Source organism: Gordionus sp. m RMFG-2023, chromosome 5 (genome assembly GCF_954871325.1).
Source record: "Gordionus sp. m RMFG-2023 chromosome 5, tfGorSpeb1-WG-v2, whole genome shotgun sequence".
Lineage (NCBI taxonomy): Eukaryota > Metazoa > Nematomorpha > Gordioida > Chordodea > Parachordodidae > Gordionus > Gordionus sp. m RMFG-2023.
The window spans coordinates 12,547,545-12,570,072 of record NC_088779.1 but is presented as its reverse complement, the minus strand read 5'-3'; the positions used below and the strand labels follow the sequence as shown (position 1 = coordinate 12,570,072).

Below are 22,528 nucleotides of genomic sequence, written 5' to 3'. Positions count from 1 at the left end.
TAATGGTTTGACATGCCCCATTGATCTTCTCTATATTTAGCATGAAAAAAAGCACGATGTAAGCTAGTGGATAATTTATATTAGAAATATATTTAAAAAAATAAAGCAAGTTTTTGTATATAAATTAATAACATTTAGTATAGGATAGTACAACATAAGTAGACCTAAAAAGTAAAATTATTTTTTAAGGGAAAATATTTAAATTTTATTTAGATGATAATAATGAATGAATAATAAGCAAACTAAAACAAAATTATTTGTTGTTTTTCTAGAACTAACTTCAATAAATATTATATTAATGTTTCATATTAATTATTTATATTTCATTTTTAAATATCTTAAATTGATCAAGAGATGAAATTAGATGAAATATATTTGGAACTATTATTATGTAATTGCCCTGATATTATTTTCTATAATTATTAGAGGTGATGGTCAAATAAGATTACTTCCTGATAATGATCAAACATGTGAGCTGTCATTTCCAGGAAGATTGCCAAAAAACATAGTACCTTCCATATATGAAGTCAGTATCGTTCCAATCATAGGAACCCAATTTTTTTTTGGCTCCGTTAAAATTGAAGCAACTGTTAAAATTAAAACATCATCCTTTATAATTATTCATTCCAAAAAATTGACTTGGAAAGATATATCTCTTCAATTAATCTCTCAAAACATATTTATTCCTATAAAATATGTAAAATTTTGCCCTAAACTCGAAATTGCTATAATAAAACTTGAAGTCACTTATATTAATGCCGATGAAAATATTATAATTTTTATATTTTTTGAAGGTAAAAATTCAGAAAATTTAAAAGGGTTATATCAGAGCTCTTATTTTAATCCAGTAAATAAAAAACATTTTATAATATCGAGTCAATTTGAGCCAAATTTTGCAAGACAATGTTTCCCATCTTTTGATGAACCAGAATTTAAATCAATTTTTAAAATTATTTTAGGGAGACCTCCGTCGATGATTAGTATATCTAATATTAATAAAATTAAATCCGAACTTTGGAAGAATGTAAATCTAGAAATACTACCATTAGTTTATAGGGAAAAGGTCGAAGACTACATATTTGATTTTTATGATGCATCCCCCTTGATGAGTACATATTTAGTAGTAATTATTATTTGTGATTTTGTCTCATTTTCGGATACAACAATCAGACTTACTTCGGATAAAGCTGATAATAAAATAGATATTTCCGTCTATGCTCCTAGGCATCAAATTCAACAAACTAGATTTGCCTTGAATGTTCTTAAGGCCCTTCTTGAATTTTATCAAAATTATTTTAACGTACCTTACCCATTGAAAAAGTTAGACTTGATAGCAATACCAAACTTTGCCGCGGGAGCAATGGAAAATTGGGGTTTAATTACTTTCAGAATGAGTGATTTATTATACGATCCTTTATATAGCCCTGAAATTGTTAAGCAGAAAATCGTGACAGTCATAGCACATGAATTAGCTCATCAATGGTTTGGCAATTTAGTAACAATGAGGTGGTGGGATGATTTATGGCTCAATGAAGGTTTTGCATCCTACATGGAGTATAAAGCCACATCTTTTCTATATCCAGAATGGCGCATGATGGATCAAATTATTATTGAACAAATGAACAATGCCTTTAGTTTAGACTCCCTAAAAACATCCCACCCATTAGTTAATTCATTATTAGGCAATCATGATTATCTATCCAACGAGTTATATTCCATCGAAAACTCGTTTGATGCCGTTGAATATGAAAAAGGATCTTTAATAATAAGAATGCTAGAAAACTTATTTTTATCGCCTGATATATTTAAAATAGGGATACAAATTTATTTAAACAAGTACATGTATAATGTAACAGATTACTTTGATTTGCTAAAATGCTTTGAAGGATTTAATTCGACTGTTTTATATAGCTTTAACCCTAACCGGATTTCGTCATGGTTACATCAGGTATTTTAAAAAAATATGACTGTTAAATGATTAATGCATTTTTGATAAGAAAGGATACCCTTTGGTAACCGTAAAAGATATTAAATGGGAAAATGAGAGCCTCCTTAAAATCAAAATTGATCAAACTCCTTTCATAAATGTTTATGATGATCATGATAAAACCAAAATTTTAAATGAGACATTTGTTGATGATTTACGTCAATGGGAATTTCCCTTTACATTTGTAACGAATCTCAAACCTTTCAGAATACAAACAATATTGCTTAATTCTCTAGATGGTATTTGATATATAAATTTTTTTTAAAAAAGACAATCTTTATTGTTTAATTAAAACGTTTTTTAGTTAGTTATTGGTAATAAGTGGTCATAACTATTTCTTATAATTAAAATTTTAGTCAAGCGAATGCTGTCAAAACCTTGATTTCGCCTATTTAAAAAAGGACTAAATCAAGATTTTTTCAAAATAATATACCATTGAGATTTGGCCAACAGGTGATTACAGCTATTTGCTATCTATTCGTCAAATCTCGAAGCTTATATAATGTTTTTCTGGCTAATTTCTTGATTTAGTCGATTTTAAAAAGTTGTCGCAGGAAAAAGACTTTTCAAGGATGGCCAGTAAGCTTACAGATGTGATATCCCAAATCCTTTAAGAAGGATAATGCAAGCTGATCAAAAAAAGATAAGGTTGTGGATATTATTGGAATTTGGATATAATCTAAAATTTCCGAATATCTGGAAATTTTAAGTTGCTCTTTTTGCTCGAGTAAGTTTGAAGTTTAGTTGGATAGGGCATGGATCTATACAAGAATAGTCTCAAACATAGAATTGGCCCCATTTCTATGGGATCAGGTTCACACATATTTTCTTCTTCAATAATGCCATGTGGCTAATATTTATAAAAATATTACCTATACATTATAGAAATTACCCAAATCAAACAACATGTCAATGAACATATGATCTACCCTCAATTTAACCCGAGGACAAGGACATTGTTCATTCAATTTTTCAGTCATTAAAATTTTATATGTTTTAATCAGCTGATTTATGTTGATTCTATCTGAAATATTAATTTCATTAGAATCTAAATTCATGCATAAATTTAGCTCGTAATTTAGAGGCTTTTTAACATCAATAATATATTATTTAACAATACCCATAGGATATTTTTCTCATTTAAAATTTTTATAACCCCCTTTATTCAGATTATAATGATATTTAACATTCTTCATTTAATCTTCATGATAATAAAAATTTCTATTATAATTACTCCTCTTATGAGAGTTCATTTCGTTTTACAAATATCATACACTGAACAATGGTTTCCTTTATTTATTATACTCTCAGGATTTTTCTACCACAATGATTTAATCAGAGGGAAAACTGGCCAACCTGGGTAAACCTGGAAATGGCCATTAAACGGAGAAGAAGAAGAATATTCATTAAAAAATTTATTATTATAATTTACAGGGTTTCTCAACCTTTATATGACCCACCACACCATATAGTCAGTTTACCTTATTTGTCATTTCTGCTCAATTCATGGCCACATGTCCAGATTTTTTACACTTAAAACAAAAGCGTGAATTATCATTATCTGATTCTAACACTTCAAATTTATTCGTGGAAATACCTGAAAATTGGAATTCCCCAGTACCGCCTTTCTTAAAGGAAAACCAACACAAAAATTTATGCCATTAATAACAACATTAGTTACATATAATGTTATCTAAAGTATATCTTTAAAAATTAAAATGTACCCAATTTTTATCCCTTGGAAAATCATTTTTTTCATTAAGACCATTCTTGTCACATATTTAAGATTTACATAAATTATTATTCACATTATTCAATTTACATGCATCCTGGTATATAAACTTGATTAATCTTTCAATTTATTTAAACTCTTTTAAGATAATATCTCTCCAAACATTATGAATGATCATCAATATTTACATTTCATTTTTAACCACCTTTTGTTCATCATTCTTGATTTCCTTTAAAATCACATTAAAATTACTTTCCAATTCCATTATTTTATTCATTATCCGATGCAACGGAATCTTTATTCAATTGATTTGATACCTTTTACGATACATCGGGACATTTTCTATCTGTTCCTTCAATCTCTTGAACACCATATTTAATTCAAAATTAGTATTGTCCATTTTACTAATAGAAACAGTTTCAGATTTTTTTCTACATTTCTTTATCAAATGTTTACTAATTATGAAGGATATATTATATAGTATAAAAAACAAAAAGCTATAATTAAATTGTTAATTATATTAAATGCATTAAATTTCTTATTAAGAACTTGATAATGCAAATTTTTATGGAGTGAAACCTTGCTAAACATATCAGGTCTATTATAAAACCACCGCATAGTTTTCTTTTAAAATTACTTTATAAATCTTTTTAGTTGCACTGCGTTGTGTTTAATTTTTATTTTAAATGTAAATATAAAAATTTTTTTTTACCTTTGGGTTTTGGCAAACCACAATTACCTGTCAAAATTGTTATTAAGCTATTTAAACGTTATGGTTAACTTATCACTGCCTTTCTTATGAAAATTTTTATAATTTAGCAAGATGGCGTAAGTTGTATCTCTCAACTTTTATTAATTAAACACATGCTCAATTTAATCGAATTATCTTAGAACAAAAATTTTATAATAGTGCTATATTGGAAAGAGGGAGTGTGAAGATAAAACCACCTTACTTTTTTTAGAATTATTTTTGATAAAAATATTCATTTATGGATTTTAATTTTATTTTTGAATTTTTTCTTATTAAATATCTTTTGATTAATCTCTCCCTCTTCTACAAAATAACCCTTACAGTTTTGAACTGTAAACTTAAAATTCTCATCAGATTTGACTGAAATTAAGTAAGATTTGTTTAATAAAAATTTTGCAATAATCCTTTTTATATTGTATATTTTATATGACACATATATAATTTTATCAATCTAAATAAATCTTAACTATAGGCTATCATTTGGGATCATTATCATTGGATTCTATTTAAGTTTAATTAAAAACCAAAAAATACAATTATGATAATGTTCATTTTGAGAAGAAAAATATTAATAAGTATAACAACCTCCATTTTACCAATTATTTAAAAAATACTTTTGATTAAAATTTTATATTGATTAAAAAAATTCGAAACAAAATACTTATACTATTTCTACCTTTGGGTAAGGGAAAAAGTAGTATATCAATTTTTAATTACACAAAAGTTATGTAATACTATTCTACAAAGGGATATTAGGCACGTTGGGTATAGAGGCATGCCAACCCACTTCAATTAAAATCTGAAACATATATATACTTCGCAAATGCCTAGATGTTCCTAAAGTATTACATTTTTTGTGCATCTTATTTTTTTACATAAAGAATTTATCAAGCCTTTGGAGTTTTTATTTAGAAATTTTTTGGGGATGAAAAAATGGGTAGCATTGACCTATCCCTTTATACTCTGTCATTATTATCTTTCCTTTCTTCCCGACTATTAAAACTCATTAATTTCCAGTTTAATCTTCCTTAATGATAACCTACTGGATTAGGCCCTTGCAATGTGGCAGAGCAATGTTTTAACAGATACAGTTTTTCATGATAGGACAAATCACAAAAATATCTTTTTACTCTTAATTTCATAATTCTACTCCCTTTTATCCACACTTCTTTCAAAATAGTAGACTTGAGTGGTCATAAGCCTTGCCTAATAAAAACTCATGGAACTTCTTTACTAATAAACAATTAAGGGCTACCTTAGGTCATAGACTCGGCCACGGCTTAATACCTCATAGTTGCTTAATATTTTCAACTTAATAGTTAATCTTAAGGCATGGGTGAAGTTGTATCAAAAACCCTAGCACCATCAACAGCGCCATTAGTCACTAAATAAACTTCCTAGCATTTCAAAAAAGTTCAAATCCTCAATATCTTAGAACCTCCTAATCTTTTATCAGATGATGGCTTAAACTTGATGCCTCACAACTTTCTGGAATATTAGTAATTCATCTGGGATATACTTGCTTTGTCACTTTCCTCATAATTATCCATAGTAATACACTACTCACGAAACAAAAAAGATAAATAAATACAAAACTTATAGTTTATTTTAACCCCTATTGCCACATCCACCAGTAAACATCTTGCCCCTAACACTTTCCTTTTTAAAAAAATTTTGGCTCATAAAATACGAGTCCAAAGATTGGAGGTCAAATAATTCCTTTTCTTAAGACAAAAATATGCATATATAAATAGTTAAATATAATTACTACTTTTTTTAGGGACTCAATTATGTCTTTCACCCCCCCCCCCCTAACATTATTTTATATATCATTTTTAGTTGTTAGAATAGATATAATATTTTCTAAATAAGAGTGATATTAATGTAAATTATGGAAAATTGAAAAAAAATTTTTGTTAAGAACGAGGTCATGGTTGGTGCTAGAAAAGTTAATATCGTATTTTAGTTCAATTTTATAGTTACTTTTGAGTTTATGCAATAATAAAATATTTAAAAAAAGAATCGCAAAATCATTTGCTTGGATTATGATAGAAAAAGACCTTTAGTTAAGATTTATATTTTTTTATTTCCTTTTTGTTAAAAGTCTCTATATTGTTATACCGAATTTTTTAAATTTAGATTTATTGGACGAGCGCACCAAAAATATTTTTCAAAATTAAATTTTATAAAAGGCTATAAAACACTTTGAGGAATTACAATATGTTCCACCTATCCAGAATATTTTAATAGCATTAAATTTATTGAGGTTTGAACAAAACGCGAGCTAATGTGTCCCGACCATCCATACTTTTTTTTGCTTAAACCAAGTTTAAAAATTTATTTTATTTTTAATTCATTGGGTAATAAAAAATGGCGGAATCTTTTAATTTATTTGCTCGAGCTTATACCGTTATTAACCAGGGTGGTTTATAACTAGACCTCTTAATAAGGATATATGACTTTTTTTCCGAACTATCAAATCTGAACCCTAAAATATTTAGATTTGTAAAGCCGGACGGTTAAGTCCAAATTTACAAATTTAATTTTTTTAAAATTTAACTCCTAATGCATTAAGATAGAACTCTTCACAATTGATTATCTTTTTTTATTTTTTTTTTACCTGTAAATATTTAGATGTAATAAAATTAGTCCTCTATTGCAAGCTTTTTTCTCTTGTTTTAGTATACAATATCAGTTTGATTATCTTATTCTTTCCGATTATTTAAATTTGGGTAATTTAATTGTAATTTCTATTTATTTACACCGAACCTAGATTCAACTTGTTTGGACTCACATAGATAGAAATCCTTTTTTTTTAAAAAAACCTTCTTAAATTGGATGCGACACGAACCTGACGAAAAATTTTGTCAAGTCCGAAATTCTTCTGGTGTAACAAAAACATAATTAAAAAAGCACAATATCTATTCTATTTAATTTTTATTCTATTGAGATATTTTGATAAACTTGCTAAATTTATTTCTACAACAAATATATAATAATATACTTTTTTTGGATTAGCTATTATACTTTTGAAACAGAATAATGTTGATAAATTGAAATGGGTAAAAGGTAATATCAATAATTATGGATACTACAGAATAAATTATAGTAAAAAATTATGGAACAATTTAAAACAGCAATTGTATTCTAATCCATTAATATTTAGCCCAAGTGATAGAATAGATCTGATTGATAGCGTGTTCTGGCTGACAAAGTTTATTTCTTTTTAAAGTGGCTTGATTTTATTTATATTACTTATATAACATTCAGTATTATGATGACTAAGGTATATTATCTTAATGCTTGTAACATGTTATTTTTAATAATCTTTTGGTAAATAGTAAGAGTTATGTTTATGTCATAATCCGTTGACTGGGCAAAATATCTGCAGTCAATATGTCCGGATTAAGATATCCTTGTTTGATGAAAATAAATAATTCTAATAAATTTATTATTATTATCATTATTTTGTTTTATTTTATTTAAAAAATTTTTATTTTGAAATTCAATATTAAAAAAGATTACAATTTGATATTATTTTTGATTATAAATATTAAAAATATACATATAAAAATTATTTTAAAATAAATTTATTTAGGGTGATTAAGAAATAAATACTAAGTTAGTGGGGATTAATGACCCATGAATAGATATATAGTTAGAGTGGCGAATTTCAACCGATATATTTTTATCCCACGTAAAAGCCCTCTCTTGGATCGTGATTTTAATTAACCTTTGCCCTATTGTTTTGAATAATTTTAGGGATTGGGGTCCAAAGATCCACAGGTGTCTTGAATTACTGGAACAAACAAGTAGATTATTTAGGGCAGAAAATTTATTGTTTGTATTTTCTCCTCATGATTGATTTTACAGAAAAATATGTGGCAAAACTACCTACACAAGTATATTCCTAAGCGAGGGGTTTATCTTAGTTCCACGTAACAAGAGTCATCCTAACAGATCTGGTTTGATTGTCAGGGTGGAGGCCAGGGGGTTCAAGCATATAAGAAATATTTGTGGATCTCAAGATTCTGTTTAAGATCTAATTGATGGCTTAGCCTGGGTAATCTGCTTTTTGAAGACAGTGTAGAGGGTGGTGGCCCAGGCTATCGATATGAGTTTCACAGAGGACACATAATGTTGGGTTTACGATTTCACAGCCTAATCGAAGCCCGATAGCTATTCTAAGATCATCGTTGATTAGTAACAAGTCTATTAGAATTAGGTATTGTTTCTAACTGTTCGTTAGGTGGCATATGGCTGAGGCTGGAATTATCAGGTCGGGTAAAAGAGTCGTATTATTGATATTCTATATCCTTGGGGTTGTGTTTAGGTGGAGAAAGAGCGATAGAGATTTCCTTTGAACAGCTTTCGAGTGAAGGTATTCGACGTGTTGTTGTATCATGGTAAATTCTAGTCTCTTTGCCTAATAGAATTTGGATATGAGCTGCTAAGAGCGTTTTGCTCCAGAGGTCATAAACAGCCATATGATGTTGGTCGCTGGTATTCAAGTCTCCAATAGAAACTATGGATAAAAAAGCTGAAACGCTTATTATCGAACCTAAACCGAACCAGACCGTTAAATCATTTTCCATCCTAACCTGATCCAAACCACTAAAAATGCATGTGAACCGGTTTGAACCTCATGATTTTATTCTTATAAAATAATGCGAAAGTAATTATATTAATATATTGCGAAAATTATTGTTCTGAAATTTATTATTCAATTGTGATTGATTGACCTTTTATAAATGTTAATACATTGCTATTTTAGAACATTTTTTAAATAACTAACTTTTTTTATATTTTAATTTTAAAAAGCTTATTAATATCTATGGATAAATTAAATCCAATAAATATTCACTTATAGCATCATAAATGATACATACATAAGTTAAGTTACAGATTGTGATATATGTAAGGCCATAAAGGTGCTCTGGAGCCTCACATTAAAAAAAATCATCCTCTAAACTTATGAAAGTTAACAAAATATCACAACAAATGCTAAAAGAAACAAAAAATATAAAGATTTTATCAAGGCAACAAACTCTCGAAGGCGGAATTAAAGAACATACATGAACATAAAAAATCTTTTAGAAAGATCAGAATATTTAGTTAATTTTTCTAAATGATTCGCTTAAAAAAAATAAATATCTTAGACTATTAGAGAAATTAATATCCCGAATTATATAAATGATCTGATGTTATATTGTCAGTGCCGGCTAGTCAAATTAGCGTAGAGAGATGTTTTTGAACAGTATAATTTATACTGTCTGTATGTAAATATATAATTTGGCTAGTAGATAATTTTTTAATCAACGGCTCAATACTACTTTTTATAAGTGTTCAATATTGAAATTAATAACTTAAATTTATTTGTTATAATTTGTTAATTTGATATCATTTATATTGTGCAATTAATTTTTTAAAAAAATGTGCCTCTCTATACAGAATTCGAATGTAAGTTAATATATAATTGTGTTCATACAGGTTTTAGTTCAAACCAAACCGATATTATTCCTCTTTACAAGTCAAACTTGAACAGTGAACAGATATGAGCCCAAATCTGAACTGAACCGATATTCATTTCAGGTCGATACCTGTAAAAAATTTGATTTACTTGCGAACCATAATTTCTCATATCTCAATATAAAAAATAAATAATAATAGGATTTTTTTGTCCTCTGGACGTTTTAAATATGGAGATATTCCCTCGGATATTTTGCCCCTAATATAAGTTACACCTGACATTTTATAAGTCAAAAATGTAATATTTTTCAAATATTATGTAACGTGTAGTGATTCATCATTAAAATTTAGAAATATTAAGTAAAATAAATTAAAATAAAAAAGATAATTAATTATTTGTTTACTTATATATAAATCAAAAATATTTTTAGATATGGTCATCTAAAAGGTGACTTTACCTTGAGTTTTTTTATGTATGCCATAGATGGAGAAATTAAAGAAGATGATCCTTTAATTAATATGTTTTTACTTGATATATTGATGTCTTTTCGGCATAGTATAGGTATTAACAATGGGACTTCGTGGAATCCTTTACTAATAAGATTCCTAAATGCTATTCTAAGATGGCCGAAGTTTCTTAATTGGGATCATAACGACCTAAGCCATTTAGAAAAGTAATCTTTCTACGTTGCAATATAATAATAAACTTATTTTTTAAAAATAATATATAGAATATTACAAAGCAAGGTTTTCACTGTTGCTCTTATATTGGGGCAAAACGAGACAATAAAAACTGCTTATTCAATATTCAAGAGATTCATTAATACAAATGATTATATGGTTAAATATAATTATATTCGAAATAAATAAGTTATTAATATATAACGTTTACGTATTTAAGCTATGGCATGAGATGTCGTTTATAGCAACCGCAAAAATAGCACGACATCGCGTCATTTACAAAATACATAATGTCAAATTATACTATGATGCCATTGTTTAACTATAAATTAAACATACAGCGGTTATAGCAGAGTATTAATTGGAGATTTTGCGTGTTTGAGCGATCCATGTGATCGATTCCATGTTAATTTAAACAATGATTTTAAAAATTAGTAGAAATACATTGAAACCCTATAGCGCTCAAGCGCTCTAATTAAGTCCTAGCCTTTATATAAAATATTAACTCGTTTAGAAATTCCAAACGATTTATTGTTAGTTTTAAATTAATTTATAAATAAATAGTGTTGTACTTAATATTGTTACATCATTTTTCAAGTATTTATTTAAGGTTTCAATTCATAAGTGACATTTTACATTGCAAGTTACTTTATAAATTATTTAAATAACTTACCAATTTTAAAATTGTTTTTTTTGTTATAAAAAATAATTTGGTTATTTATAAGTTTTAATTAAAGGATTTAAATAAATAAATAATATACCAAAATATGATATTTATTTGCATTGAAAAAAAAAATATCAAAATATACTATTTATTTTGCACAAAAATCTATAAATTAACAAAATTTTAATATTTATTTCTTATAAAAAGGGTTTAAATTTGCTTCCCTATACATACTATAAGAGCGCTTGATGTAAGTCATTATATTTAATAAACAGTAATTTTAAATTTGTAAGATCATCATATAAAGTTAAGGAATAAAATATTATATTATTTAATATATTTTAAAAAATAGTAACTAATTACTTTATCATTACATTCCAAAAATAATGTAAATTTTTTTTCGCAAAAAATGTAACTAGTCACATAACTAGGGATAAATATATGATTTGATCATTCATAATTTGTTAAATTAATTCGACAAGTAAGGAATCAGGTTTAAATAAAATATATTATGAAGTTAATTTATCTGATTGTATATTTAGCAATTTGTAGCTGCATAGAAATAAATCAAATTTTTCTTTTACTATAATAATCGTAATAATTTTTATCTTTTTTAATAGCTAGCCAATATAAATCCTTTTTTTAAAATAAAAAACACTATTATATATCTAATTATTATTCTAAAAAATATTTTATAGCCTAATCCTAACCTCCTAACGCCGATATTATTATCCGCCATTAAATATGGTACTGAAAAGGATTGGAACGATATATGGGTACGCTATACGAATACTCAGATTCATTCTTTGAAAGAACAACTTCTATTTTCTTTAACATCTACCCAGAATCCAATTTTAATTAACAGGTAGTATACAAAATGAATTGAATGCATTTGAAATTTTTATAGGCTCTTGACGTATATGTTGGATCAAACGAAAATAAAAACGCAGGATATAAGAACTGTAATATCTAAAATATCCAACGGCCATGATATAGGATTGCCATTAGTATGGGATTTTATAAAAATACACTGGGAATCATTGATACATTTGGTCGGGGATACGCAGGAAGAAAAAGAAACTTTATTGAAACCAATCCTAAAACATATCTCCAAAAAGGAAGAGATCAAAGATTTCCTTAAATTTTACAGGGAACATATCAAATGGTATTTTATTGTATAAATTGTTTTAAGATGAATGTTTATAATAATAAAAGGGAAATTTCGTTAGGATTCAAGCAAATAATAGAGTCTCTTGATGTTAACACGAATTGGAAGAAGAGTAACAAAAAGTTAATAAACGACTGGTTGACAAATCAAAATAATAATACGAATATAATGAATATATAAACTTATTATAAATTTATGAATATAATTTTTACAAAATATCTTTATATTTATTATATCAAAATAAATTTAGTATCAAATCCTTTCTTATATTCAAAAATTTCAATTTTCACTGTATAATTATTTATTAAATTCTTTAAGAATTTGCAGTATCCTCGTAGTGTTGTTAAATAGTCAAGTTTTTTCTCTCTGAACTCGAGCCAGAATCGTAAAAAACGGCTTAGTCCAGAAAAATTATATTATATTTAAGAATTCATAAAAATTTATTCAATCAATTATATATATAATCTCCAATAAATATCATATTTATTCAATCTAATAGCAATCTTTAAAATTCTTGCAAGAAACAAGGCGCTAATACTTATTTTTATAGAATATTTTTTTATTACCAAAAATATTAAATTTATGGTTCCATGTCAATTCAGCGGAGCTTTTATCGCGAAACACTTTTATCGCTAAACTTTTATCGCGAATGTCGTTTATCGCGAATGAATTTTATAGCGATATTATCGCGAATCCACATTAGCGAATACTTTTCCGCGAAAACAATATAGCGAAACAAATATCGCGAATTTTTTATAGCGAAACCTTTAATGCGAATACATTAGAGCAAAATTTTTATCGCGAATCAATAATCGCGTTTTATAGCGAAGTCAATATCGCGAAACATAAATCGCGAAGACAATATAGCGAAAACTATTTCGCGAAATATAACGCGGCCTATTATTATTTTTTTATTTTTATTAAAATAATTTATTTTATTTATATTTAATGTTAATGTTAATATTTTATTAATCAACTGATATATATTTTTTATTTATATTATTATATTATGAAATGAAAAATAGATTTCTTTTATTTGATATTTTTTTAATAAAAAAAATTCAGAGTTGTTAATCGCTACTTTTAAAAGTAGCGCGCTACCGATATAGCTATGTGTCAAAAAAATTAGCGCACTACCGCTACGCTAATTGTTTAAAAAAAGTAGCTCGCTATTTGCTACTATTTTTAAAAAGTAGATTTAGCTACTTTTAGGCTACTTTTTATAAAAAAAATTTAAAAACAATTATTTTTTTATTTTGCATATAATTTAATTGTATAGTAAATAATATATAAAAATCAACATTTATAAATATTAAAATATAGTTAATTTTGATTATAAAAAAATTTATGTAATAAATTTTAAATATTTATGGTAATTTGTTGAATTTTAATAATAAAATCATTTCAATATTATCATCTCCAAGTCTAGAGCGACGATCAGAAAGTATCAGTTCTGCCTTACTAAATAATCTCTCTGTGTCTCACCTTCAGTATTATCCTCACCAAATATTCTATATTCATATTAAATAGAAAAAATTATTCATCCCGTTTTTAATAGAAATGTGTAGTGATATTTATCAAAAATGGAGTGGTAATATCATCAGGTTGCTATTCTAAATTTTAAACCTCAGGAATTATGATGTAACTAAGTAAAAATATTTTATCAAATGAATACATTGAATTCCCTGTACTGTATATAAATTGATGGATATTAACCAATAAGAAATAAATATAGTAAAAATCTAATCATCCATGAAATATTCAATAACCATATCATATTAAATGTTAAGCTCAATGATGTGCAATAAACTAATGAAATAATCCATCTCTGTTGTAAATTTTATTAGTTAAATTCACTAATTTTTTTATAATTTGATATAAATTATGATATAATATTACTAAAATATGTATGTATTTAGTTAATAAAAGTTTTATATATAATGTGAAATATTAAACAACTTTTAAATATATTGAAAAATTTAATTAATAACTTATCTATTACTTGATTTAATTTTATTACTCTAAATATTTTAAAAATTAATTTATAATACTGAAGGCCTTCAGCTAATTAGACCCATTATCGGTCACCATCTTGCAAACTTTATTATGAATCCTAAAAGTGTGGACGTCAATAATTTTATTTGCAAGTACATCGTATGTCTGGCATCCTATTATCTTTTTGAGGGCTAATGCTACTGATCTTCTTTTTAATGTCCTAGGGTTTAGCCAATGGCCTGTGATTCCTAAATAAGCTCTAAAAATATTTAATCAGATCAATTTATATATATAGATAAATGTTTACCTTCTGTTATGTGTCCAATTATCTGCCGTGGTACATATATGAGATATCTCTGATAATTCTACTATTAAAGCATCTTTCATCACTTTAAACTTATCTGCTATTTTATTCACAAGTATCTGGCGACATAAAATAGTTGTATCAGGTGAAAAAGTTTTAATCATCATAATAAATTATGGATTATCAACCAAGGACATTGGCTGAACTGTATCAAATATAAAATCCACAATAACTATCAGTTAATTTCTAAGAAATATTAACATTTGTATTATTAATTAATTTTGTCTGAATGGAATTAGTCTTTTTGGATGTAGATTCACCTATGTCAAATTTATTTTAATGTTGTTCAATTTTCTTAAAACTATTAGCATGAACAGCCTTATAAAATAAATATTATTATTTTATCTAAAAATGATAATTTACCTTTAGGTGTTTCTTGAGGTTATAGCTAATGGATTAATTTGAGGAAATATTTTTTTTACATTTTAAATATAAAAATTTGAAGCCAGTTTTTATTTTAATATTTATCTTGAAAAATTTTTGAAATCTAGAGAATGGGAAAATATTGCTATGAATATTATTTTCTTCCCTAGTATCTTCCATTTCATTAATATCATTGTCTGACTCTGAATCACTTTCAACGATTTGGATATTCATATACGATGCCATTTTAAATTATTAACAGGTGATTTAGGTTTATAATACAAATTGAAAATATTAATTACAAATTGAAAATATATTTCAATTTCAAAATTAAATAATAAATCATAAAAATTATAATTAATTATGGTATTATATTTAAATTTTCGTGCTTATACTTACATTCATTATATTTTTTAAAAGTAAAAAAAGTAGCCGCTATTAGCTATAGCTACCAAAAAGATAGCGCGCTAAGTAGCGCGCTACTTTAACAACTCTGAAAAAAATGATATGCTACTATTGTAATATTATTTTTGCTACAATTTATTAGTGATTTTTAGTGTTGTTAAACGGCTCAATTTTAGCCGATTTTTTAAAACGGCTAACTCAACATTATAGCCAAGAAAATATTGCCTAAGCGCCGAGATTTTGCCAATAGATGTTTAATCCTATGTACCATCTATGAGCAAAATCTTTAAGCTTGCATAATATTTTTCTGGATAAAATATTGAGTTAGCCTTTTTAAAAATCGGCTCAAGAGCCGTTTAACAACACTAGTGATTTTCATGCCCAAAATTTTAAACAAAAAATATTAAGTTCAAAAAGATTTTTAAACATATTTTGATAAAAATTTTAAATCTTTTTTGAGGAATTCTTTTGTGAATTTTATTATAAATAAACAATCTTTTAGGTGAAATCTTTTATAGATTTTTTTATCATTTTTGTAAAATTATCTATTTTTTAAGTATATCAAAAGAGGTGGGTTTTCTAAATAATATTTATTAAAAATATTTTTATTTAACTTATTTATGTATATGATCTTTTTAAGGAAAATAATATAATCTGACAATTTTAAATTCATTATTGAAGATGTTCCTTGGAAAAATGACAATTGTCATAATCGGTATTTTTAAACATATTAGATTTTTTTTACGGTAATATGTATTTTTAACATTGTTGATATGGCCGATTAATACTAACCTTTAAATTGTTTTCTTTTATGTTTATATAAATTGATTTTTTTTAATATAAATTGTGTAGATTGATTTTTATATATATTAATATGAAAATTTTTATATAAGCCTGATTTTGTAGTTTAATACGAATGTAAAATTTTAAAATAAATTAAATTCGTAACTTTGATTTATTCTAAATAAAATAAAATAAACTCGTAACATTCATTTATTTTTAGAAAACTTTATGGTGGCAGTTCTACATATTCGAGGAAATCGTAAATAAATAAATAAATATTAAACAGATTCCCAATAATAATGTTAATATAAATATTGAATTTCCAATATACTCAGGCAGTGGCGATCTTTTTTTGAGTAGAAGACATCTTCAAGGACACTCAGATCTCGGACATCGAAAAAGCAGGTTCCTTTACAAGAAGACTACCAGATGAGGTATATATCAAATTAGACGAACTAAATAAAATTGGGGTATAATGACTTACAAAATATTCTAAATCCACAGACAATATGATTTTAGCTACTGGAACATAGACAACTAGATAAAAAAGTTCTGGAATGTAATATTTATATCATTCTATAAACACGTAAGAAATGATTAATTTGAAAAAGTGAAGAATAATTAAAACTTTTAATGATAAATCTCTAAATTATGAATAAACCTATATGGGACAATAATAATAAAACAAAGTCTATTGACAAATTAGAAGATTATTTAAAATTTCATGATACTAAAAATAAGCTTAATAGGTAATTTACCAGTTGAATTATATTTAGTCATGAAAACTGTGTTTCCAAGAGAGTTAAATTCAAGTTATGATGAAGCATTGTGTACATTAAAATGTTTATGTGTTACAGAAATAAAAGAAAATCGTTCTAATAAAAATAAATCTCTTAGTAACAAAAAATTGAAAAATATTGAATTAAAACCAAATATTCAGAATGAAAGAGATTCTTATAAACTATAAGAGTAATTTATATAATAATTTTGAAATATTCGTGATTATAGAAAAAAGGGAAATAAACATTTAAGAAAACAATGAAACAAAGATTAAAGAAAATAATAAAATTAAAAAAACTCTTACTGAATGCGATAAAAAAAATTGAGACTTATAAATTTGAAGACAATTAAAAGCATAGGCGTAGCAGGATTTTCATAAGGGGGGGGGGGGGAATTAAAAAATTACTGGGGGCTTCGCCCCCAGACCACCTTTTTGTCGGGCCTTCGGCCCGTTTTTCCCGGCCTTCGGCCGGGTTACTTTAGTCTATATATAGTCATAAAATATTTTTATAAATTTTAATAAAGAAAATAAGCCTGGAACAAATATGAAATATATTTTTATTAGTTTATATAAAATAAAAATATAATAAATTACTTGTATTGTATATACCTTAATATAAAAGCATGGTAATAATTTATTCCAAACAATTATAAGAAATTTATTTATAAAAAGTAAGTAGACATATAGTTGATTTTACTCTATTATATAGAATTAGTTATAAAATACAGGAAAAATTCCACTTTTACAGACATATTTGACAGTTAGAAAATATATTACAGTTAATAATTTAACAAATTTTACTAATCAATGCTCTTGATATTAAATATAGCAACAGTTTGCATACAATTATTTAACGCCATCTATTTTTTAAGTAAAAGTGAGATTTAAATTTAATCTTCATATTATTCATTCCACAATGTCTTTAAAAGATATTTTCTGATGTCCTTATCAATATTTTCTAGTTTTCTGAAAATATATAATTCGCTATATTGGTAAAAATTACTTGATTGTCAATTGATAATTAGATATACTGTAAATCTACGACATATAATATTCCACTGTTTGTATTGTGCTTTAATATTTTTTTAATTTATGACTTAATTTTATCAATAGTTTTATAATTATATTTTACTTTTATTAAGATAAATAAATTAAAATTACTCACTTTATAAAAAATTATATTTGAAATATTATATTATTTAATAATTTTATGGATCTATTATTAATAATTATAATACATTTCACTTCTGTCTTAAGACTTATCTTTGGCTTATATTCCATTTATTAAAAAACATTTTTGGTTCATTTTACATATTTATAAATTTATTTTCCCAAAAATCTATAAATTATGATGAATAGTTTTATAAAAAAATATCAACTTTTACATTCTTTCTTTTAAATTATTATTTAAGATATATGCATACATATTTGAGGGTCAGGGAGTGGGGGGAGGACTAAGGGGGATATTTTTTTATTAGCTAAAAATAATATTTACAAAAAGTGATAAATTTCTGAAGGAGGGGGGGGGGAATTTCCAATTGCCTCCCCCCCCCCCGGCTACGCCTATGATTAAAAGTATCACTAAGAGAAGTCATATAAAAACTAAACATCTTCATTCTAGAATCAAGGATGTGATGAAGAGATTTTTTTCTAAAAATTTAACGCTCAAAAAATTATTTTTTACTAAAAACAATCTTATGAATAATTGTTATTTCAAAATGCTTTATAAATTAAAAAATAAGGGCAAAAAGTTTAAATTTCTGAAGAGAGAGATGGCTGTACAGACTTGCCTATTTATAGGTATAGGACTTTATTTCTCCAGTCACTGGGTTGTGAGCTGGACTTGTACCCATTACAAGAACTTTTTTCCCCCATAGACGTTCGACGTTGTTTTAGCTAAATAGCTACCAAGGAGGGGTATTGCCAGTCCTTGTGTGTTCCCCCCCCCCTTGGGATAGTTAGGTTATTAAACTTCCGGGGAGGGCATTTGGTTTCTATTTAAGCTAATAATTTAAATGGTTTTTCGATGAATAATAATCAATTTATTTATTTATAATATGTTAATAATCATGTAAGAACGAGGGGCAAGATATGTATGAGGGCTAATGTTCCTCGGGGCCAAGGGTTCTTTGTTCCTCGTTAGCTAATAGGACGGACGATGCTATTGTTTCGTCAGTATCCGTGAGGTTAAGGGTGTCTTCGAATATGGCGGGGTCGAATTCTTGCTCCAATGCTTCGATATTGGATACTTCCGGGAAGGAGAAAGGTTGGCCATCAATTTCTTCGTCCAATCTGATAGGGGTGGAGGCTCTCATGAACGGGAAGGCTTGATCAATTGGGGGTAGACCCTCCACATTGATATCGTGCAAGACGTTATGGGCTTCCTCATTTCCTGTCCATGCCCTGCTTGGTTGGTCCGCTAGGTTTTCTTCAGACGCTATCTAGGTCAAGTTCCTTGCTAGGTGGACGAAATTTAGGAAACCGATAGCTAACATGATTTTCGTCACTAAGAATTCGCAAGCTGGGGATCTTGATCCTCCTTTTTTGACGATCGTGTAGGCAACTTGGCTGTCGGTTACCAGGGCTGGGACTGTACCATATTTGTTTAGCGCGTACTTGCAACCCACCCATATGGCCAGGAGTTCCTTCTGGTTGATGTGGTGGGTAGTTTGGTCCGGTATATCCAGCGCGTGTTTCGCCTCCTCGAAAGTAAAGGAGAAACGATTCTCTATCCCGTCAGCCATGCCAATGTGGGCCGATGACGCATCCACGTGTATGATAGCGTTGATTGGGAAGGTAAACGGAAACGGTTTCATTAGAGCTTTTATCGCTGCCACTGCCTTTGGGTAGGCTTTGATGTAGTCAATAGGAGGTGCTTCCTCTGTGTTTAACATCGTGTGGTAGTAGGGAGCGAAAACTCTGGATAGCCCCGTTATTGAATAGGTGTAATGATTCAGGATACCCAGTACCTCTAGCGCTATGTCACGTTCGATTGACATTGCCTGCAGGGTATGTTTATAAAGTACTAATTGGCAGAAGCGAAGTCTTGTTCTGATATCTTTATCTACCGCTGCGGTCTTCTGTTGGAAGTCTATGTCGTTTCCTAGATAACATATCTTTTCCGTTGGAATGGTGATGGATTTGGTATGATTAACCGTGAGACCCCACTCCACTGCCATATTGAGGAAGGCTATGGTATCTTGGAAAATAATATGTTCGTCGGCATGGAATATTATGACGTCGTCTAGATAAACCGAATAATTCGCTGTTTTGACTGATTTCGCGCAGAGGTCCAGCACTATGTTTTGGAGCGCGTATGGGGAGAAACCCGCTCCCATTGGCAGGGTTTTGTATCTATACTTGTTGCTGGCCGTGGCAAATCCGAAGAAACGACGTCTGCTTTGCGCTAGCGGGATGGAGTAGAACGCAGATTTCAGGTCAATTTTGGTGGCTTTTCTTGCCCCTGCCAGCATAGGCGCGATCATCGGGATTGTTTTCAGCTTGAAGGGGTATTTGATAAAATTTTTGGAGACGTTGGAGAAGTCGGAGATGACCCTCGGGGTTCCATCTTTTTTGGGAATTAAGAACAGTGGTGAACAAAAGGTCGTGTCTGTCTGTTCTATGACTCCTCCTTCTACCAGCTGATTGACGATCGGCATATATTTGGTAGCTAACCTGATAAATCTGTTTCTAAAGAAGCCTCCATTTCCAGCTATAGCTTGATTGTCAAACTTCGGACAAAACCCTCTGATAGCTATCTTTCTCGTGAACGAGGATTGGAGGGGATGTGGCTTTAGCGTAACCATGGACAAGTCTAGTCGGGCTTGGAGATTAAGCTCGGCTCCATCTGTCGTGTCTATGCCCATAAGTCTAAGCAGCCTGTGAAACCGGCCGATCGTGGCGCTATCTACCGTCGGCGCAGACGGGGGAAGAATAGCTGCACTATAAGGCGATATCCTGTTTGAGAATATATTGGCCATTATGATCGGCTCTCCATTGACGTCGAATTGTTCGGTTATGGGTAAATCGACGCTAGAGGTTTCACTGTCATCCTCCTCCAATTCGTCACCATCAGCTGGTTCCACGTCGGATATCGCCCTTCCTGGCGAAAACTTCTGGCGCCTCACGTCTCGGATCCAACGCTTGATTTGTTGCTCGCCGATCTCCGAGATGCAGGTCTCCGCCCAGGGCGCTAGAGCCTCCGCGACCCCAAATTCTAGTGCTGATGGTGGTAGGTTATCCATGATTTCACCGACTGTTGGACGGCTTCTTCCCTCGTTGAGGGAAAACGCCCTTTGAGACCGTATCGGAAATCTCAATGACCTCATCGTCGTGTGCTGCGGCGAATTTATCTCTCCCGGTTCCCCCTGCCTTTCTGCCGCTTGATGAGGCGGGGGTAGTACGAAAGGGCTGGAGGTTGGGCATTGGGGGCATACCTCCTACGAATTTGCATAGGTTGTTTTGCGATTCGAAGCGAATTTGTTCCCAATCCCACGCACATGATTTCGCGTAAATTTGCGCCTTTGCTGCGACATCTCTTAGGAATTCGATTGACGAATTTAGGCTCATTTCTTTGACGTACAGCTTGAGCGAGGGGAATTCGTGTGCATCTCTTCCTTTTAGTTGGTAACCAGGGGCTCTCTCCGCGAGGGATATGGCATTTCGGAAGTGACCGGCGATCCTTATTAATTTAGACTTATCCGTTTCCGCCATGATGTTGAGGGTTTTAATTTCCTCCTCTGATAGTAGAAATTCTACCGAATTTTCAGGTCCGTCAAGCGGTACTTGCGGTATGTCTACCACAGTAAATTTATTGATGTTGCTTGGTCCTGCTATATTCGAATTATAATTAGGTGATCCTCCGGTTATGGGGGTCTTAGAATCTCGATTGGAGTCCATCAGACTCAGAAGTCTCGTAATGTGGCCCGTGGCACTTGTTAGTTGTGCCTTTATGTTGGCCATTTCATTAGCGTTGGCTTTCTGTCCGTCTAGCATGAGGTTCTTGACTCGTTCCAATTCTTCTTTGTGTTCATCCATAGCTTTTTGTGTGGATCTGATAATGGCCGTTTTATGATATTTTATCCAACGGATATTGCTGCCCAATCTTGATTTGTGTAAACGCCTAATTTTTGGGTAACAAGGGTCAAGGGGTAAAGCAATTTATTTCGTGTAATAATAAAATAATCGAAAAATCATTTTTATTAAAAAAATATATATAAAAAATAAAAAAATGCTAAAAATAATATCTAACAATCTTGTTGATTTATCATCCTTTTATTATTCTAACATCCAAATTTGATCGATTCTCTAATTATTCATATATTCCGAAATCCTATTTAATAATGATAATTTTACAATTGGTGATAATAACAATTTTGTAAAATT

General features: G+C 28.8%; 1 protein-coding gene across 1 annotated transcript; it reads left to right on the top strand.

Moving 5' to 3' along the window:
* Positions 1 to 41: 41 nt before the first annotated feature.
* On the top strand, positions 42 to 12,632 carry LOC135930169 (endoplasmic reticulum aminopeptidase 1-like). The gene is made up of 9 exons (XM_065466951.1): positions 42 to 58; positions 427 to 1,948; positions 1,998 to 2,226; positions 7,489 to 7,684; positions 10,371 to 10,613; positions 10,671 to 10,779; positions 11,983 to 12,149; positions 12,192 to 12,449; positions 12,500 to 12,632. The coding sequence occupies exons 1-9, from the start codon at positions 42 to 44 to the stop codon at positions 12,630 to 12,632; spliced, it is 2,874 nt and encodes a 957-aa protein (XP_065323023.1).
* The last annotated feature ends 9,896 nt before the right edge of the window (positions 12,633 to 22,528 follow it).